General features: G+C 42.2%; 1 protein-coding gene across 5 annotated transcripts in view; it reads right to left on the bottom strand.

Annotated features, from left to right (window-relative positions):
• PDE5A (phosphodiesterase 5A) overlaps nt 1-18,348 on the bottom strand; it is a 708,225-nt gene that overhangs the window by 79,233 nt on the left and 610,644 nt on the right. For all 5 annotated transcript variants that reach the window (XM_085634223.1, XM_085634230.1, XM_085634240.1 and 2 more), the window contains exons 13-14: nt 14,837-14,962; nt 8,084-8,178 (exon numbers count right to left, since the gene is read on the bottom strand). In XM_085634223.1, coding sequence (XP_085490349.1) covers nt 8,084-8,178; nt 14,837-14,962 — 221 coding nt within the window. The remainder of the gene's footprint in view (nt 1-8,083; nt 8,179-14,836; nt 14,963-18,348) is intronic.

Here is an 18,348-nt window from a genome sequence, read left to right as displayed (position 1 = left end):
CAACGTCACTTCTGACACTACCCTTTTTTTGGATCCAAATAAAGAATCTGCACATAAAAAGACTACACAACATGTTCCAGAAAACAATCTGGAAGAAAGCAAGATAGCAGAAAATGAATTACCATTTTTTCTAAACAGAGATCATTAATGCAATGAATATTAACGAGTGCACTTCTTCTAAAATAAGAATGCCAAATTATACCTTCTTGCTTTTTTTAAAAACATTTACCTCTTTCTACATTTGGGGTAATCGGCTCAGGCAGCACCATGAGGGGCAGTGCAGTCTCCTTCAGATTGCATTTGTACAGAAATCCCACCTGGAGAAACTTATGGCACTTTGTATTGTGTCTGAAGGCCATGAAACCGTATCACTGCCAGAGGGGCAAACAAAGACATCCACAAAAAGTATGCACAAAGTATTGACAGCAAATATGTACGAAAGGTACTTATTCGCTGAATGAGGGCCTGAAGATTTTTTATTTTTGCAGTTAGAATTTAAAAGTGCTGCAAACCTGAAAGTAATCTTATTTACCTCAGTTGTAAGTTTAGGTTTGGGAGCGGGAACACTGGTGTTCTAAGGGAGGGAAGTGAGGAGGGCACACGGAATGTAGTTGTAAGAAATTGGGCTATTAGGTGTGTAGGATGTGAGGGCTGTGCAAGTAATAGGTCTACAATTGTCTCCTTAATGGGAACCAAGCATCACATTGTAGCACTTAACTCATTCAGGGTAGCGAAGCAGAGCATTCCAAGGACTACTCAGGGGAGGTGGAGTGCACTAGTAATCACCAATCGCTGGCACACAATAATAACATTCAATAAAAGATGGTCCAGTCAGTGCTTTTTGTTTGAAAAATGAAAAGTAATTTATTAGATACACACTACTAAAAACTATGCATTATTTTACAAATATATAAATCAGGCAGATGGAATTACCTCTGGTGACATTCTGAATCCACATTTGACACCTAATGGGTTATGATCCCCAACATCAGTATTAGGGAAGCCTGTTAGCTTTGTCAAGGGGCCATCACAACAATAATGTAAGGCACTCCATATTTAAAGACCAATAACCATATGTTAAAAATCACCATTATATCACTGAAATCAATAACCATGTTTAAATTAAATCATTACTGTCAATTAAGAGCTGCAATATTAATAAAAAATCCCTCTCAGCAATATATTATCTATAAAGTATTGAAAGTCAACAGAGCATGTGTCTGACTCTTTCTTTAACATACTTAAGCCACATAAAATGCAGCCATTGGTCCAACCCCTTGAGGTCCCTGAACTCCTAGACAATAGAGCAAAGGTTTCAACTATAGGAATGCTTAACAAACGAAGAAATGAGGCAAAGTCTCCGCAGGTGAGGTTTCTTATGACCTGGTAGACATAGGGTGCATTTATGAAAGTTGAAAGAAGGGGCGGGGAACTGTTGTACCTCCTGGACATAATGGGGCTCACCTAGGCCGGGAGCATGGGTTATTTAATAAGGAGCTTTGCTGGGTCTGTGGCTCTGTGTCTCTTTGTTTTTCTTTTCTTTCATCTCTCCAGGAACTTTGAGGCCAGTTTGAACATTGGGGGCTATGGGGGAGCCAAAAGGCCAACACAACCCCAGCAGGCTCCCCACGTACAGCTCCTGTTCTGCACCAGAGCTTGTAGCCTTTTCTGCTGTCTCTCCACCCGTGTTGATCTCCTGCGAGTGGGGAAAGGGTGAATATACTTCTCCTGAGCCCACTGAGCACTAGGCCTGGTGGTGGTGGTGGGGGGCTGTTGGGCCTGGTACAGGGCATGTTTTTCACTGTTATGCCATGGTATGGGGTACCAGGGACAATGTTAATGGGGGACACTTTGCATGGAGCTGGTTTCCATGGCTCCCTGTGCAAGTTTTGTCCAGTGCCCAGCTCCTGATTCTCCCCTCCTCCTGCTGAGGCAGAGATCTCTGGGACTTCCCCAAACTGGTCCTCACTGGACATAAGCAGGCCTGGAGATACTCACTAGTCCTGGGGTCAGCTGCAGACAGAATCCTCTGTCCATTAGGTGGCTTGTCCTTCTAGCTGTCCATAGTGTTGCAGCAGTTGCAGTCCAGGTCCAAAGTCATGCTCCATTCATGTTCTGGGAATGCCACTTGTATGCCCAGTACCAGCCTGTGGGTGAGGGACACCCATCTGTCTATACCTAAAACTGATTCTGACCAGTTTCTCCCTTTGTCCTAGATTTGGCTCCAGCCGGGCTAGTTAAACAGAGGCAAGGGCAGGCCTGGAGTCATATTCCTTTGTGTGTGTGTTGGAAGCATGTTCCTTTGAAGTGTAATCAGGGCAGGGCACAACTTCTCCCCAGCCATCCTGTCAGGAAGACTCACTACCTCTACACCCAGGCCCCGTTTGTACACTGTCTGGCTCCAATACACATTTCCCAATGGGACAGCGATCACCATGCAGGCAGATGAAAACTCCTAAAACGGTCCCAGAAACTTTAGGCAGGAAATGGCCACCTTCTAAAAGTGTAATTCTTAGAATAATAATTTAAAATCCAACCTTACACCTAAAGAGTATTTTTAATTCAAATTCAAATGAGTGTAAGAAGTATTCTATAGATGCTACCAATTTGAATTTAGCCTTTAATAAATGTAACACGGTAGTTCAATGATTCTCCAAGGCAGAAGCCAGCTGTGCAACAGTGAAATTAGTTTTCGGGGATATTTCACTGTAAGGACATGTTCAACATTAATTGGTACATGTGCTACTTTTAAATATCTAGACCCTGCCTTTTTTCTTCAATAAGGCCTACATAGGGGTGACATCAATATTTAAAAGGAAGGTTTAGACCTGTAGAAAGGGATCTTTTGGCAGGTTAAATTTCCACTTTAAAACTACCACATGCAGGTTAACTGTGTACAGTTACCAAGCTTGTAACCTCTCACATGCAGTATGCACCCTGTGCGCACATGCATGTGCACACATGTTCATGTGTAACCTTGCATTAGCTTTGTCACAGTGGACTTATCTTAAAAGGTGGACACTGGCTATAAACATGTACAGTCTAATTTACTTTGAAACTATCAGTAAGGTCCAAAAACAAGGTGTTCAAAAAGCAAACAATCCTGATGCACTCAATGGGCGGAACCCATTTACAACAGTAGTGAACAACACAAAGTCAAAACCATTTTGATATTTACATACATTTCCAATTGCTTTCCTAACTCGATTTATGTTGTGAAGCACTGTTGCAAATACTGCAGGAGTAAGTTACAAATTGGGTGTGGACATTCTCTAATCCCCATTTTCTGAGGGTGAAGAAGAAGGTCTTTCTTCACAAAAACATTTTCCAGGTCTTGAAAAACTAAAAGGAAGACCTAAATCACATTTGTACCACCTTATGGAACTTTATTGGGTCTACTTGGCAGCCCACAACTTCTTCAAACTGAAGATGCCATCTTCAAATTTAAGATGCCGGCAGCCATTCCTGTCTATAGGCTCACAACACTTTAGCAGCAAGGGAAAAGTTCTTCTCCATCTATGAACATCTAAGCACCAAGCATCTGGAACAACATACCATATCCATCTCCATGCTTCAACACAACTCCAGTTTAGGAAGCAACTGAAGATACACTGCCTTAGAGAACACTACAGCACTATGCAGGAACAGCCCACTTTCACTCTTAAAAACCAGCTACGCCTCCAACCACAAGTTGAACATATCATTGTCTTTCATCCTCAACAGTAGCTTGCTGGTTTCTAGCAAATGCCACATACATAAAGGCATAAATACATACATACATACAGACATTCATACATACATATATACATACCACAACCTTAACCATAAACTGGCAGACTATCCGCTGGTGGACTAACCATCAGTTGTATGTCACTATATTGATTCAACAATATTGATTAACAAAATATAACATTGACAGCATTGTCTATCAATAAATTGTCCACGTAAGTATATATTTCCTTTGCTTAAGTCTACATTTACTTTTTCCATAGTGGATGTGATATATTTGTCTTGCGATATATCACATGCAACATGACACCTACACCCGTAAACATAGGGTCTATGTAGAAATATGTGATCAATGTAGATTTCTGCACATATTGTTAATGAATCCCAAGAAATAATTTACAAAAAAACATAGTAGTAAATTGCCTTATTTAAAAATGGGCAGTTAAGGAACAATAGTCATAAATGGACAGAAAAATTCCTGCCTGCTCCTCTCTCAGTATTCCTCTCTTATTTAGTGGTAGAGGATGCGCGCAGTTTGCTAGAGTGGAGCTGCCGTCTGTTCCTTCATCGAAAGTGTGTCATTCGTAGCATGGTGGTCCTGAGCAGGAAAAATAAAAAATTGCCACTTAATGCAGGAAGAAAACTCCCAGTGTGTCTGGGACATTGCTTTTTTTCTCCAAAAACAAGCTCCACTTCTGGGGGTTGTCTTTAGGGGACAAAAACATTGCAGACTAGCCCGCATTGCACAGCGGACCAGCCAGTGTTGGTTTCTATCAACAAAATGGCTCCTACCGGGTGCTGGAAAGCACTCCACTTGTCATGGGGAAAGGCTCAATATAATGGGCTGAGTATGGTTGAGATTACGGAGGTGGGGCCTCAGCTGTTCACCAGTTTTGGAAGCCAAACCCATACAAATACTAAGTGAGGGCCAAAGGCTTTGTTATGGATAATAAAGCTGATGGTTCATAGCTTGTTTCTTTGCAAATGCTCAAACTCTGTACAGTAAAAACATCTCTGCAAGCTTGCCATTTTTTGTTTGATACTAGCTATGGAATATTTTGATCGCAACTGGTTTTGGGCTGTTTTCATAAGGTGTATGCAAGTCAAAATGACTGAATTTTGTGAATTTCAACCCATTCAAATGCATTTTGGCTTAGGGAAAAGTTCATTCCCCAATTCAGGTCACCTCACACTGTATTTCACTCCAAATCTTCTCTCCCGAAATTTATATTGATAGGATTCTCTACTTGAATGCAGATCTTTTTTCTGCTTAAATTGTGCTCAACATGGCTGCAGTTCTAGCGTTCTCCTATCCTATGTCCTACATAGGTGCACACTTGCACGACCCAATTCTAGCAAGGAATGTGGAAATACAGGGTTCGTATTCATTTATAATTTGTGATGGTTTTCTGAATTGTTATTTTCAGACAGAGACATGCAGAAAACTTCTGTTTGTATATATTACACAGTAGCTCCCAGGATTTATGTGAAGGAAAAAACTGTGCGACCAATGCAATTCACCCACTTCTGAGCTCCCTAACAAGCCAACCAAAAAAAGATGACTGACGTGCCTAGGTTCCTCTGAGTTCTGAGATACACTGACCCATAAACTACATGCAGGACTTGCCAGGCAATTTGGATAAAGTCCACTCAGGGTACGTGGACTCCTTTAAGTCTTATGGGGACCCTAAATCAGGATAAACTTGGCCTGTAGCTTGTGGTGAAGCCAGGAGGGGCACAGGCTAGTAACTTGGTGCAAGCAGTGTACCCCATGCCCTTTTAATGTACTCTGTGGGTCTACTAAGCACTTGCCTATGGACATTGGCCCTGGTGCTATTGCATGACAACTTACATAATAAAAGCAAATGAAAGTGAGAAACTGAATCCTTTACATTAAAGTTAAGAATTATATATTTTTGCTGTGAGGGACTTAAGTATGGTTTCATTTGTAGGCCCCACACCACCAAATATATGATCCATGTCGTCTAGGTGGAGGTCTGCCAAGCTTCTTTGACATAAGGTATCCTCTTGATATTGTTCCTTTCATATAGAAGGATCCTTCTTTCCAAGTGCCCATTTTGGGGAAAGCAGTGTGATACAGAGCTGACACCGTGAACTCCAAGAATCACTGTATCATAGTGTTGCTGACATGGGATCATGTTCCCAGATCAGTTGTATAGTGATCCACAAATAATAACTTGTATTTTTGTATTGTGGGAGTTGATTTATTGCACCAGTTAAGTGGTTGCACCAACTATATAAAAAGTGGCTGTATTTACCAGGATGATTCCCAAAAATGATCTACATACTCTGTTGTTCTCACAAGCTTTATGGGCCCATGACTCCAAAAGATGAATTATAGGGCTATGGTATGCGCTATGTCAATGGGATTCCACTCATTTCACCAGTATCTGAAAATGCGTAGTGGTGTTCCTGCGGCAAATCATAACCTGACTATGATCACCTTACACCATCAGATGGGAAGGGTGTTCTTTAAAACAAGAGGGTTTCTGCTTTTGCAATAAAGCTTCTACATAACTTGGAATGTCATGGGTGCAGGTGCAGTAATTATTTCCCACGTTGACAACCACTTTTGATGTTCCACATACAATATATAATTAATCAAAAGAGACATGCATGAAATATCCCCACTATAAGGAAGAAGGGATTCTGCCTTCTGCTCAAGAGACTGCTAGCAGTGGTGTAGTCCTGGGAACAGCCACCTATTCGTTGCATGGTGGCATTCCAATGCAACAATCAAAGCTAAAGTGGAAGAAACATGGAGGAAGAACAGTAAAAGCAAAAGGCTCAGAGCTATGGAACAGATTGTACCAGCTATCCAGTGTACGAAATACTGACAGAACTGAGAATTTCAAACAAAGAAAAAAAATTAACAAATGTTGCACAGGACCACCAAACCTCTGACATTCAGGGGGTGATGTATTAAAAATACTGAGGGCCAGATGTACAACCATTCCGTTTTGCGGATCACAAATTGTGATTTTTTGCGACTTTCAAAAAGGAATGCACTAATGTGTCTCAGACACATTTAGTGATTCCCAATGGGGTCGCAAATGCGCAATTTGCGACCCATTGGGAATGGGCTACAATCACTGGGATGGTGGCCTGCTAGGGACAGAAGACCACTATGTCTGTGTTTGCTTTTTAAATAAAGCAATGTTTTTTTTTCAAGTGTAGCCCATTTTCCTTAAAGGTAAACGGGATGCATTTAAAAGAAAAAAATGAAGTTTTGATTTCATTTTTTAAGGTCAGGCAGTGGTCCATGGGACCACTGCCTGCTCTTAAAAAATATTTTCGCTGCCAAACACAAAGGGGAAGTGGTCCCCTGGGGTCCCCTTCCCGTTTGCTACTGGCTTACCACCCGTTTGAAATAGGTGGTAACTGTGATTGTTTTGCGACCGCATTTACAGTAGCAAAACAAAACAATCGTACATCCCTCCGCGTCTCACTATTAGGAAGGGACGCCCTTGGCACATACATTCCTAATAGCGATTTGCAAACCCTATTTTGCGAGTTTGTAGCAGGTTACCGACTTGCAAAAAAGCGTTGGTACATGCTACAACCCTTTTTAGCAGTCGCAAATGGCCTGATTTTCCGTTTGGGGGATTTGGAGGGTTACCAGTGGTTACGGTTGAGAGAAGAGTGGAAATGACAATGCAGTAGTTCAGGCACTATGTTTCAACCATGAGGTAAAGGACATTCTTGAAGCACAGATTAAAAGTGGAAAAAGACACCCATAGTTATCACAGATATTGTATGGTGGATCCAGCAGACACAGTTGGCTTGGGGATTCAAAATCAATTCTGAATCAAATGGCACCCCAATAATGAGCATTTTGGGGAGGATTGACATTGTAGCTTCATTATTTTGGATGGAATTTACCTAACTTTGAATCCAAATATGTCTGCTCTGCAGGGATAGGATTACAAAGGCAGGACTCCCATCAGAAGGGCAAGACATGAACCCCCGTTGGGAGTTTAACAGAAAACTTATCGACTACGATCAACCTGAGACATGATGAAGACCACAGTTAGCAATAAATAGCATGTATGACGTGAGCTAGTTTCCAAGCATTATTTTGTTTTCTCTAAAAGTAAGCTCCGGTTCAGGGGTTTGTCTTTGGGAAACAAAAACAATGCCGTCAAGACCGCATAGGCACAGCGTGCCTATCAAGTCTTGGCTTTTTTACCAATATTGGTCGTTCCGCTGGCGTTTACCACTTTCACGTTTTTGATATGTTTACAACTGGCCATTGGAGGAGAGACCAACTAGAATACAGTGGGCCAATAACCCATGGTTCCTGAAATGCGGACCTGTGAAGAGAGATGTTTACCTTTGTATGTAGGAGTTATTTACACCCCTGTGGTCCAAATCGTGGCTTAGAGCGGCTATCATCAAAGCAAGAACTTCCAGGTCAGACAGTTTGCTCTGCAAAGAAAGATGCAAACCAAATCTACATTATAAATATATCCAAGAACATTTGACTCTATAAACAGGGTGTTAACTGAGAATTGCTGACGCAAAATCCTTAACATGCAGAAATGAAGACTACTTTTAATACAGCAATCATCAAAAACATTTATTCAGTTTTTTGGGCTGGGATTATAGGTAACGGAAAAGAAAGTTTACTCTTCTCAGCCAATAAAGCAAATCTACCGTCTCATTTTTTTCTAATAAGCAAACTAATCAATTTTCGTTTTTAAGATTCCAAATATTCGCCAGGTTTTGCTCGGCATTTCAAAAACATTTTGTGTATTCGTGATATTAGCAAGTTTCTCTTTTTCGGTACTTCTGACAACTTCCTTCCAGTGTAGTAGTATAAGTGTGCGAAGTTATTACACCAGTGAAAAAGAGAAAATTCCCGGACTCTGATACGGGCTCCCCTAGAGCTTGAAAAACCACAGTTAAAGTTGACTTATATATATATATATATATATATATATATATATATATATATATATATATATATATATATATATATATATATATATATATATATATATATATATGCCAAGACAGTATAGTTGGCAAAGAAATCACAAGCAAAACAAACAGCAGCCATCGTAGGGCTTCTGGATCCCAGGCCTTCTCCCTCCACCCCACCCCCTTCTGACACATGGATTATTGACAAAACAATATAACCCCACCCCTCCCCATAGTCATGACTGTATTACCCCAGACCTGCATTAAACTGGAGGCCCCCCGTTCCCACTGTGCCCAACTCTCCATGCATTCTGTCTTTCCTCTGGACATGTGCCTAGACCCCCTCTATCTAAGTACCCCATATGTTCTCATAATTTACATGTGCATCTCCGACTCTATTATACCATTTCTTTTCCCCACCCTAGTTAAAGCTCGTATTTTTTTAATTATCTATTTTGATGTTCTATAGGTGCTTAGCAGCCTTTACCAACACCTTTACCAACACTGCACATATATACCCTCATTACTGGAGGCCAGTAATGACTGAAGTGATTCTCAGGGTTCAACCAGGATTCCAGATTAACTCTCTACCATACAGTTACTGGTACTCATTACATCCTTACTCAGGAGTGCAAAATCAACACCCCACATCAAGGTACCTTGTAACGAGGTCCACTGAGTTTAAGCATACAAGTATAGTAGGAAGATAAAAACTGCATGTTACGTAGTAACTGAAAAACTACAGGTTACAGGGACAATATAGTTAGGAAATAGAATTTAAAAACCTTAGAAATTCACTAAAAAACAAAAGGTTACAGGGACTTTATAGTTGGGTTCAGATTTTACAGACACAAAAACCATAGAAATTAAGCAGTTATAGTTAGAGTTATCTCAGGTAAATATAACTCATGCCCTAAGGTAACTCTATTTCGCACACCTTACAGGCACAGTTTTCACATCACTAATTTCACTGCAAATGTTGCAGTGATATTATCAATGATGTCATAGAAGATGTCATCAGTGATGTAATTAGCAGTGCATGGTGAGGGCAGGAGTTATAGTTACCTAAGAGCATAGGTTATAGTTACTTGAGATAACTATAGCTGCTGAATTGCTATGGTGCTGTGTGTGTAAAATCTGAACCTATCCTTTTTAATGCTATGTCCTAACTATAACTGCCCTGTAACCTCGGTGTGTGAGTGGTTGTGTGGGTGTGTGACTGTGTGGTGAGTGTGTCAGTATGTGTGTGTCTGGCTGTGTAGGTCTGTGAGTGGGTGTGTGAGTGCCTCTGTGGGTCTGTCAGTAGGTGTATGAGTGGTTCTCTGGGTCTCTGGGTAGGTATGTGAGTGTGTAAGTGGATTTGTGAGTGGTTCTCTGGGTCTCTGAGTGGGTATATCAGTGGCTGCATGGGTGTGTGGGTGCGAGTGTGTCTGACTGTGTGGGTCTTTAAATGGGTATATGAGTGGTTATGTCAGTCTTTAAGTGGGTACGTGTGAGTGGCTGTACAGGTATGTGAGTGGGTGTGTTAGTTGTTCTCTGGGTCTGTGAGTGGCTGATGGATGTGTGAGTGGGTGCATGAGTGGTTGTGTGGGTGTGTAAGTGGGTGTGTGAGTAGGACTATATTTTTTCAATTGGGAAGTGGATTCGCGGACCCTCACGAGTCCCCCAAAAACTTTTTGGGAGAATTTCTTGCCCGTGAGGGTTTACTTACAGATCCCTCAATCAGTCAAATGCTGTTAGCATACCTCTATCCTGACCCCTTAACTTATTTCCTATTTACATTGTATAACCCCCCAACCGGGAACCTTTTCCTGATTGACAAAATGGCGGCAGCAACTTTTCTCTCATGTTGCGGCCAGCCAATCAAGCCATTGCTGTTGGTGTGTGGATCTATATCTCTAGATATACCTAAATCTTTTTTCTGTAATAACTCCAAAACTACTGAACAGATTTACACCAAATTACAAAAAGCACTTTTTTTGGACCAAGATCTAGCTTTATGCCATATTTGATGTAATTCTCTTCAGTGGTTTAGACTGTAGTGGTGTCAAAAATCCCATGGAAATTACATGGGGAAAACATATTTTGAGACCACGCCTTTTTCTCGGCCCCTGCTTAACGAATCACCCTGAAACTTGTCAGACAGCAGCTGAAGTGACTTGCACACTGATTTTGAAAATTTCATGAAGATTCATTAAACAGTTATTAGCAAAATAAAAAAATGCTTTTCCAATGGAAATCAGGTCCTAACTATAACTACCTACTGGAGACCTTCAGTAGAAAATATATATATATGTATAATAAAACCAAATATTTTCTTCAAAGACTAAGTTCATAGGTATGGGTAATACCAGTCACCACTTAATTAGTCATCAAAACATCCCAAACTTTGCTGTGAGTTGCTCTCTGGCATTAACCTATCAAAGTTCAGTGTGCTATGAATCCTTTGATGTCACTCTGAATGATAAGGCGACTTCTATACCCATGTGACCTCACACATAAGGTTGTCAAATAAACTGATGGGAAATCCTCCATTATTCATAAAGGGAGGTAAGCATTTATTTAAAAAAAAATAAAGTTGTTTTAGGCATGACAGCATTCTGGAACTCAGAAGGGTAGGAATCTATTTACTATTGGAAGGTTTCAAAACGTTGGCTTTCATTTATTTTTCACTTTATAAAGATTTTATGTTTTAAGAGTTGTCAACCCAGGGACACTTTCCTCCATCCTTCTCAACATAACATTATTACCTAAATTTACATTCAGCACTCAGAAGGAACATTACTAGCCCCTCAATCAAACTAAATTCACAACTAAGAAGAGTTTACATTTTGTGAATGAGGCAGTCACTTTTTTGCTCAAGGTCTGCCTAGATATGTCATTGAAGTTGAAGGAATGAGGAGACTCTGAATGGGGGATTCACTAACTTCATGAATTACTGGGCTATTGACCATGGTTTTTGTTAGAATAGTGGAATCTTCAACATGCATAGATCAAAACTGCAGATGGTGAAATATATATTTTATTAATAAGTTTATTTATTTATTCTATGCGTGTAGCACTCAACAAATCAGTGGGATAACAGAATTGGGGGCGAGAGAGAGGGGAAGAGCAATGGGTAGTGATGACTCTGCATGTACTTCAAGCTTTTATGAGATCACAATGCTAAAGCTGGAAATAAAGCTGGAAAATGATGGTAAGTGACTTTTTTTCTGTAATATTGTGTTCAACTTGATATGTCAGGTAATTTGAACCAAACAGATCTTTGAAAGCATTTTTAAGGACTAGGGTGCTTGCATTTTGTTATAATGCATGCGGCACAATCGTTTCACATTATGTTGTTCATAAATGCTTCTAATATAAAATACTGTAGAAGCCATTTAAATCTTGAGAAGAAAAGAATGTTTGCTGCTGTGCTCTAATTTTTAACATTTTCCAATCATCTTCCGAAACAAAATCCTCCTATTCAGAAAGCAGGATCATGCATAGCTCATGCTTCCTCCCCTCTTGCTCCTATTCCTGATATTATCCATATCTAAGTGGGATCTATCATCCGTAACAAAACAATGTGCCATTCAAAATTTGTAGTTTCTTTAAATATCACAGAATCCGCTCATGCATAATCAGAAACACTGGTCATGAGGCCAATGAGATAGGGATTTCCCATATCCCCTCTTATTTTTGCTCTTGCTATGGAGCCCTGTAGTAATAAAAGATAAAGCAGATGTCTTCAAAGAATGTAGGTCACTCACAAGGCCGAGAAAAAAGGGGAGCTCTAAAACGTAAAATCCCCATGCCTTTACCATAGACTTTTTTGAGAAGCACTACTGCAAAAACTGCTGCACGGAATTACACCCAATTTGGTAGGAAGCTAAATCTTGGTCCGCAGATTGAGCTTTTTGGGGATTTGGTGTAAAGCCGTTCAGTAGTTTTTGTGAAATTAAGGTTAAAAAATAATTGCATATCTGGGTGGTTGGGTCTGCAAGATGCTCAAGAGAGTCTATCGGGAGCACCAATTTAAAACTAGAGCGCACTGATTGACACAGATAGCTTTTTTCCCTTGGGGCCATCTTGCTCCCGTGGGAATCAGACTCCTGTGGGAGCGAGCGCTTTGATTGGCTGCCAGCAACATTTGAAAAATGTATGGATACCCTTTACCCTTTAGGGGGGGACCCACCTGGGGCCAAAGTACAAAACAAATCGGCAATTTTTGCCGTGTTCCTGTGGGAATCCTGTAGGGTAAAAAAAAAATGGCAGCCTCGGGCCGCATTGTATAATTAAGCGGAGGGGACATAGCCCCCCTCCCGAGCTGTATTTGGCCCTGGAGACCCCATGGCAGGGCCAATTCATTGATATGGGGAGGGGGCTCGTGGCCCCCCATCCCGAGCAGTATTCAGCCCCAGGGACTCCATCCGCTTGGACCCACAGTATTTCTAATGGGAGGGGCGGTCATGTAGTCCCCTCCTCAAGCCTTTAAAAGGCCCTGGAAACCCCATCCTCCATGGGGCATCAGGATTACAAAAGTGAAATTGAGGGGGTGCACGGCCCACCCCCCCCCGAGCCTTTATTGGACCGGTGGACCCTATACTACAGGGCGGGCTCATTTGCTGTGTCCGGCGGAGCCCCCCCATGACACAGCAGTTTCCCTGCGCTAGCAGGGAACATTTTCAAAGCTTTGGCCAAATGGGAGCAAACAAGTCTGCTCCCAGTGGGCGTGAGCTTTTAAAATGCCCCTGCCAGCTGGGAGCAGATTTGAGATCTGTTTTGGCAGGGAACAGATCAAGATATTGCTCCCGCCTGGAGGGAACAGCATAAATCCCTGCTCCCTATGGGCAGGGCAATGCCGGTTCCCGAAGCAAGCGGGAAGCTAGCTGGGGCTATGGGGGCCCTGGGGCTCCCTCAGCGGCCTCAACATTGTGTATGGTGGGTGCCCTGGGAGAGCCCCAGGTAAACCACCTTGAAACAATGTGTTCCCCCGGGGGATGGGGCCCCCTGGGCCAAAATAGGTTTGGCAAGGGGGGCCGAGCTCCCCTTTAAAAAACACACAGCCCTGGGGGATGAGGGACGCTTGGGCCTTTTAATGACTCTGGAAGTGGGGCCATGTGCCCTCCTCCCCTTAATTAACAGGCTGGGCTCCAGGGGATGGGATCCCCTGGGCCAAAAATGGCTCGGGAGGGAGGTGCGTGCCCTTCTCCCCTTTTTACATTTATTCGGACCTGGAGGATGAAAACAGCTCAGGAGGGGGCCACATGCTCCCCTCTTCATATGAAATATACATGTTATGAGAGATAGGGTCCCTAGGACCATAATAGGCTTGGGAAGGGTGCCATGTAAACCCCTTCCCTTTAAATAAAATACAGCCCTGGGGGATGGGGTCCCCAGGGCCTGATGAAGCTCGAGGAGGGGGGGGGGCACACAGTCCCCCTCCATTTTCAATTTACATATATGGCAATGGGGGGTGCTCCTGACATGTTTTATAGCATCATTGATAACATCATTGCAACATTTGAAATGACATAATTGATGAGAAATCTATGTGTGCATAACGGGGACGCGTGTTATCTTAAACATAGGAGGGTCCGGCAGACTAAAAGATTTCTTTGAAGACAAAACCCTGAAATCTAGAGGCAGACGCCTGGAGAATGGTGTGACATGTCCCTGAACTAGTGAGAAAGGGGTGGTTTCACAGAATGTCTAAATCCTCTGAAACTGATGTCACAGATTCCAAAGAGACGTTGGAGATTCAATGGAGACAGCAACAACAACAACAATCTCTATCCTCCCCAAAAAATATGATGCGCCACTATTGTTCCTCCCTTTCATAGTAAGCTGACTCTGCCGTTCCCCCCCCCCCCCCTCCAATCCCTTGGCCTTTCTTATTGTATGAATTCCTAGCAGTGTGCAAGTGTAAGATAATTTTTATTAAACTGTAATTCAAAAAGTTATAAGATAAAGTGTGGACCAAAAAAGAAATTCTACATGAGCGGATAAGGCTTGCAAAACAAACGGCACACAAAACCATCTCTAAACAAGGGTTATTTTGCTGGAAATACAATCCCTACATCGTTGTTTAAAAAGGAACTCTTCTGATAGCTCGATAAATTGGCACAATCAACTGTCCCACATGTTTGAGAATGTATTCTCCCAGAAACATTGTACATACCTGAATTTTGCCAGTTCTTAAAGCGGCAAACATACACTGGGCTGTGTTAAAGGCATGCCTCCAATTGTGATATGCAACATTTTTCCTATAATTCTTCTTAACGCTTAGAATCCACCTCAAGAGAACCTTTGGAAAGAAAAACACAATGAACAGTTTAAGTGAAGTGGGCACTGTTAACCACTAGCCTGAAGCCATTGCTGATACTAACCCTGCCAAAGGAAAGTAACTCACCCTCTGAAACAAACGATATAGTATAGAATATTCACATTCCATAACCTAATTTCAATTTGAACATTTGAATCTTGAGACAAAGGAATCATGGAGCCAGGGGAATTTAAATCCCCTTGGACTCCCTGAGGCCTTTGTTTTATTTGTTAGAAGATTCTGCCCTCTAGTGAAGGAATGTTCTAATAGCCTTATAGCCCGCCGTTGCTGGGCTATACCGGCATTAAAGGCCTGCTTCCTTCTTAAAGGCCCTTGCTGGAGTGGGCTATAAGACTATAATAAATGGTGAGAAAGAAATTTGTCATTCTACATTTCACAAAGGCAACAGGCAGTAAGGAAATACTGTGTCACTGAGGCTAACGCAAACAAGGCTACTATAGAAAAATAGATAGACTGATGCGACTCCACCAGCTTTTTGTTCCCCAGGGTTTCCAACAACTTCCCGTACACCACCATCTTCTTTCTCGAATCAGAGCATGTGGTTTCAGAGATGTGAGAGCCAATCTCTCCCATCTCTGAAACTCAGATAGCGTCTTAATTATTTTTCTGTGGTCTTTAGGAGGGGGCACCCCTTACAGTGCAGTGGAGATGCACTGGGGAATCAGAAACACTGAATTCAATGGGGTGGCTGGTGGCTCTCTATGATAGTTATACTTAATGCATCTGCAGTTGGCTACACACCTGACAGGTCATGGAAAACCCATACCTCTTTAAATCCAGTATGGCTGATGTAGAGTCAATTACATGTCAGGTGTACAAGCATGAAGTCTTTGATCCTTCTAATGTTGTTTAAATGAGTATCACTGTGATGGGTAATATTGAGTTGAGTGAATTTATGATATTGAGTTGAGTGAATTTGTGACAGGCCAGAGCCTATAAATGGCCTTTAGTGCAATTGTAGAATCAGCCTCATGACAACAGGGCCAGACTGGGAACCCAAACCAGCCCAGGCAATTATGACGGACCAGCCCCCCTGCTTCTTTTGTTACTGGGGGCCAATATAGCAGCATCGCTGCAAATCCGGCCTCAACTAACAAAAATGGCCCACACCGCTGTAAAATCGGCCCTAACCTTTCAGCATGCCGGGGAAACGCCTGATGCTCGCTACGGCCAGTCCGGCCCTGCATGACAAGATTCATAATCCTCTCTACTGATGTTGCTAAAATGAGTACCATTGAGATGTGTACCATTGACAATGGGAAAAAGGCATGGGGGTCCTCCATCATCTCAGAGGAATGGTGGCAGAATATTGCATCGTCTGACATGAATATTATTTGCTCAATATTGTTTACAAACATTTTGCCATATTGGACTTGAAACAGAAAACCTCTGCCTATTAGGACGATATTTTCGTAAGTGATATTTAGGACACAATATTTATGTTGGGCGATATTTTTGTATGCTATTTTCTGACAAGCAACTATCCCTGGAAGGTGTGAACACACAGAGGTGACAGTATGTACTTTGCTTGAATAATTAATTGTTTGCCACCTGACAACAAAGAACTAATACACTTTCTATAAGATAGAAACATTTACATTTACAACTGCTACATGCTATTAGCCTTTTTTTTAAATAGCATGAGCACCAGATTACATTACATATGATCAGATTCAGAGGGGGCCCATTATTATGAGTGGCAGGACTCCACCCCCTCCATTTTCCAAAGCAGGATGAGTGTCTGTCAGGCAGAGCGTCATATCAGGGTAAAGCAGCCAGGCGCTTTACAGGCGCACGCACCTGGCAGCCTGAGCCAGGTTTTGCTGAACTGAAGATATTGCAGCCCTGAGAGCAGTGACGTCCTCAGCCTAGCAAAGCCCTCGGAGGCCTTGTCCTTATAACAAGAGGGAGAGTGACCAATAGATTCAGCTCTGGGCACTTCAGATTTAAGCCCTGATGGTCTGTTATTGATGCCTTGTCACAGAGTTGGGTGGAGTCAGCAAGTCTCACTGACCCCACCCCACTATGTGTTGAGTTAGAGAAGGTCCTCCTCTCATTGGCTGACCCATGACAAGGATAGCTGATAAAAGAAGGCAGCAGGATCTTCTGTGTTTCCCTTCACTTTCTAAAGCCTCCAGCTCCTTCTGGTAACTTAATGCTTCTCCCTCCTGTCACCCGCTGGTCCTGCCACCCCCACCTAGTCTCGGGAAGTGCTTTTTGAAAGTTTGGTTGCATGCATATATGTATGAACGTATGTGTAATTGTATTTGTGTGCAAGTGTGTTTGTGAATAGTGGGTGTGTGTGTGCGTGCTTGTGAATGTAAGGGTGTGGATCAGTGTACTTGTGAATGGGTGGTTGTGAGTATGTGTGGAAGTGAGAATGTGACCACCCAACTATTTCTTAAAATTACGAGACACCACCGTTTTGTGTATGTGTGGTTTTAGGCGTGGTGATATTAAGTGTTTTCCCAGAACCACAGAATTCTGAGCCAATGCAGAGACTCAAATCTGGTTTTCCAGTCCCATAGTTGGGAGCTGGGGCTGTTAGGCCACATCTCCATCTTTTCAAACAGCACTCTTTTTCCTGTTGATAGTTCCAGATAGGACTGCCACTATTTACTAAAAAATATCAGCAGGTTGTAGCTGTGTTTGCTTCTTCGTCCAAATTGCCAAAAAGTTTTGGAGGGGCTGCAGGCTCTGAATTCATGCTTGACAAATCTGCCGATTAGGTGGTAGGCTAGCGCTTTTTAGTGAGTTCTACAACTTGCCGATTTCGCTCCACAATCCTCCAACTTTTTAAGGCATGTTGCAAGCAAAATTGAGTTCATCCAGACAACCAATGCAAGTGATGCTCTGTGAGCTCATGCCAGATATGTAAAGTAAACACATAAGAGATTCAGCTAAGCTGACAGTGGCTGATAGTAGAAAATGGGCAGCAGAAGGTAACAATATCGGATTTAATTAATGCTTGGAACAATGCATTATTTCTTTAACCAATGGTTCATGTTCGTGTGGGTAGATTGACTGTGCAGTCAGTACACCATGCTGTGGTGACAGGCAAGGCTAAAATGCTCCTCTTCAATGCTGCCACACTAGGACTAAAAATGAACGAGCTTTGGCAAAGCAAATAGGTCTCATTTATGCAAGAGTTATTGGTTTTGCCAATATGTTTTAGCCATGTTGCACACAAGCGTGGCTGCTTTTCAGCATGGCTAAAGCTTAGTGGGGTAAAGGAGAGTGGTATGGAGTGGAGTGTCAAAGTGAAGTGTTATGGAGTGGCACAGAGAGTTGTGGAGTGACATGGAGTGGCGTACAGTGGTGTAGATCTGAGTGACAAGCAGTGGCTT

The sequence above is a fragment of the Triturus cristatus genome, chromosome 2_1, assembly GCF_964204655.1.
Source record: "Triturus cristatus chromosome 2_1, aTriCri1.1, whole genome shotgun sequence".
In the NCBI taxonomy this organism is placed as follows: domain Eukaryota; kingdom Metazoa; phylum Chordata; class Amphibia; order Caudata; family Salamandridae; genus Triturus; species Triturus cristatus.
The sequence above is the reverse complement of the archived record's forward strand: the minus strand, read 5'-3'. Positions and strand labels throughout refer to the sequence as shown.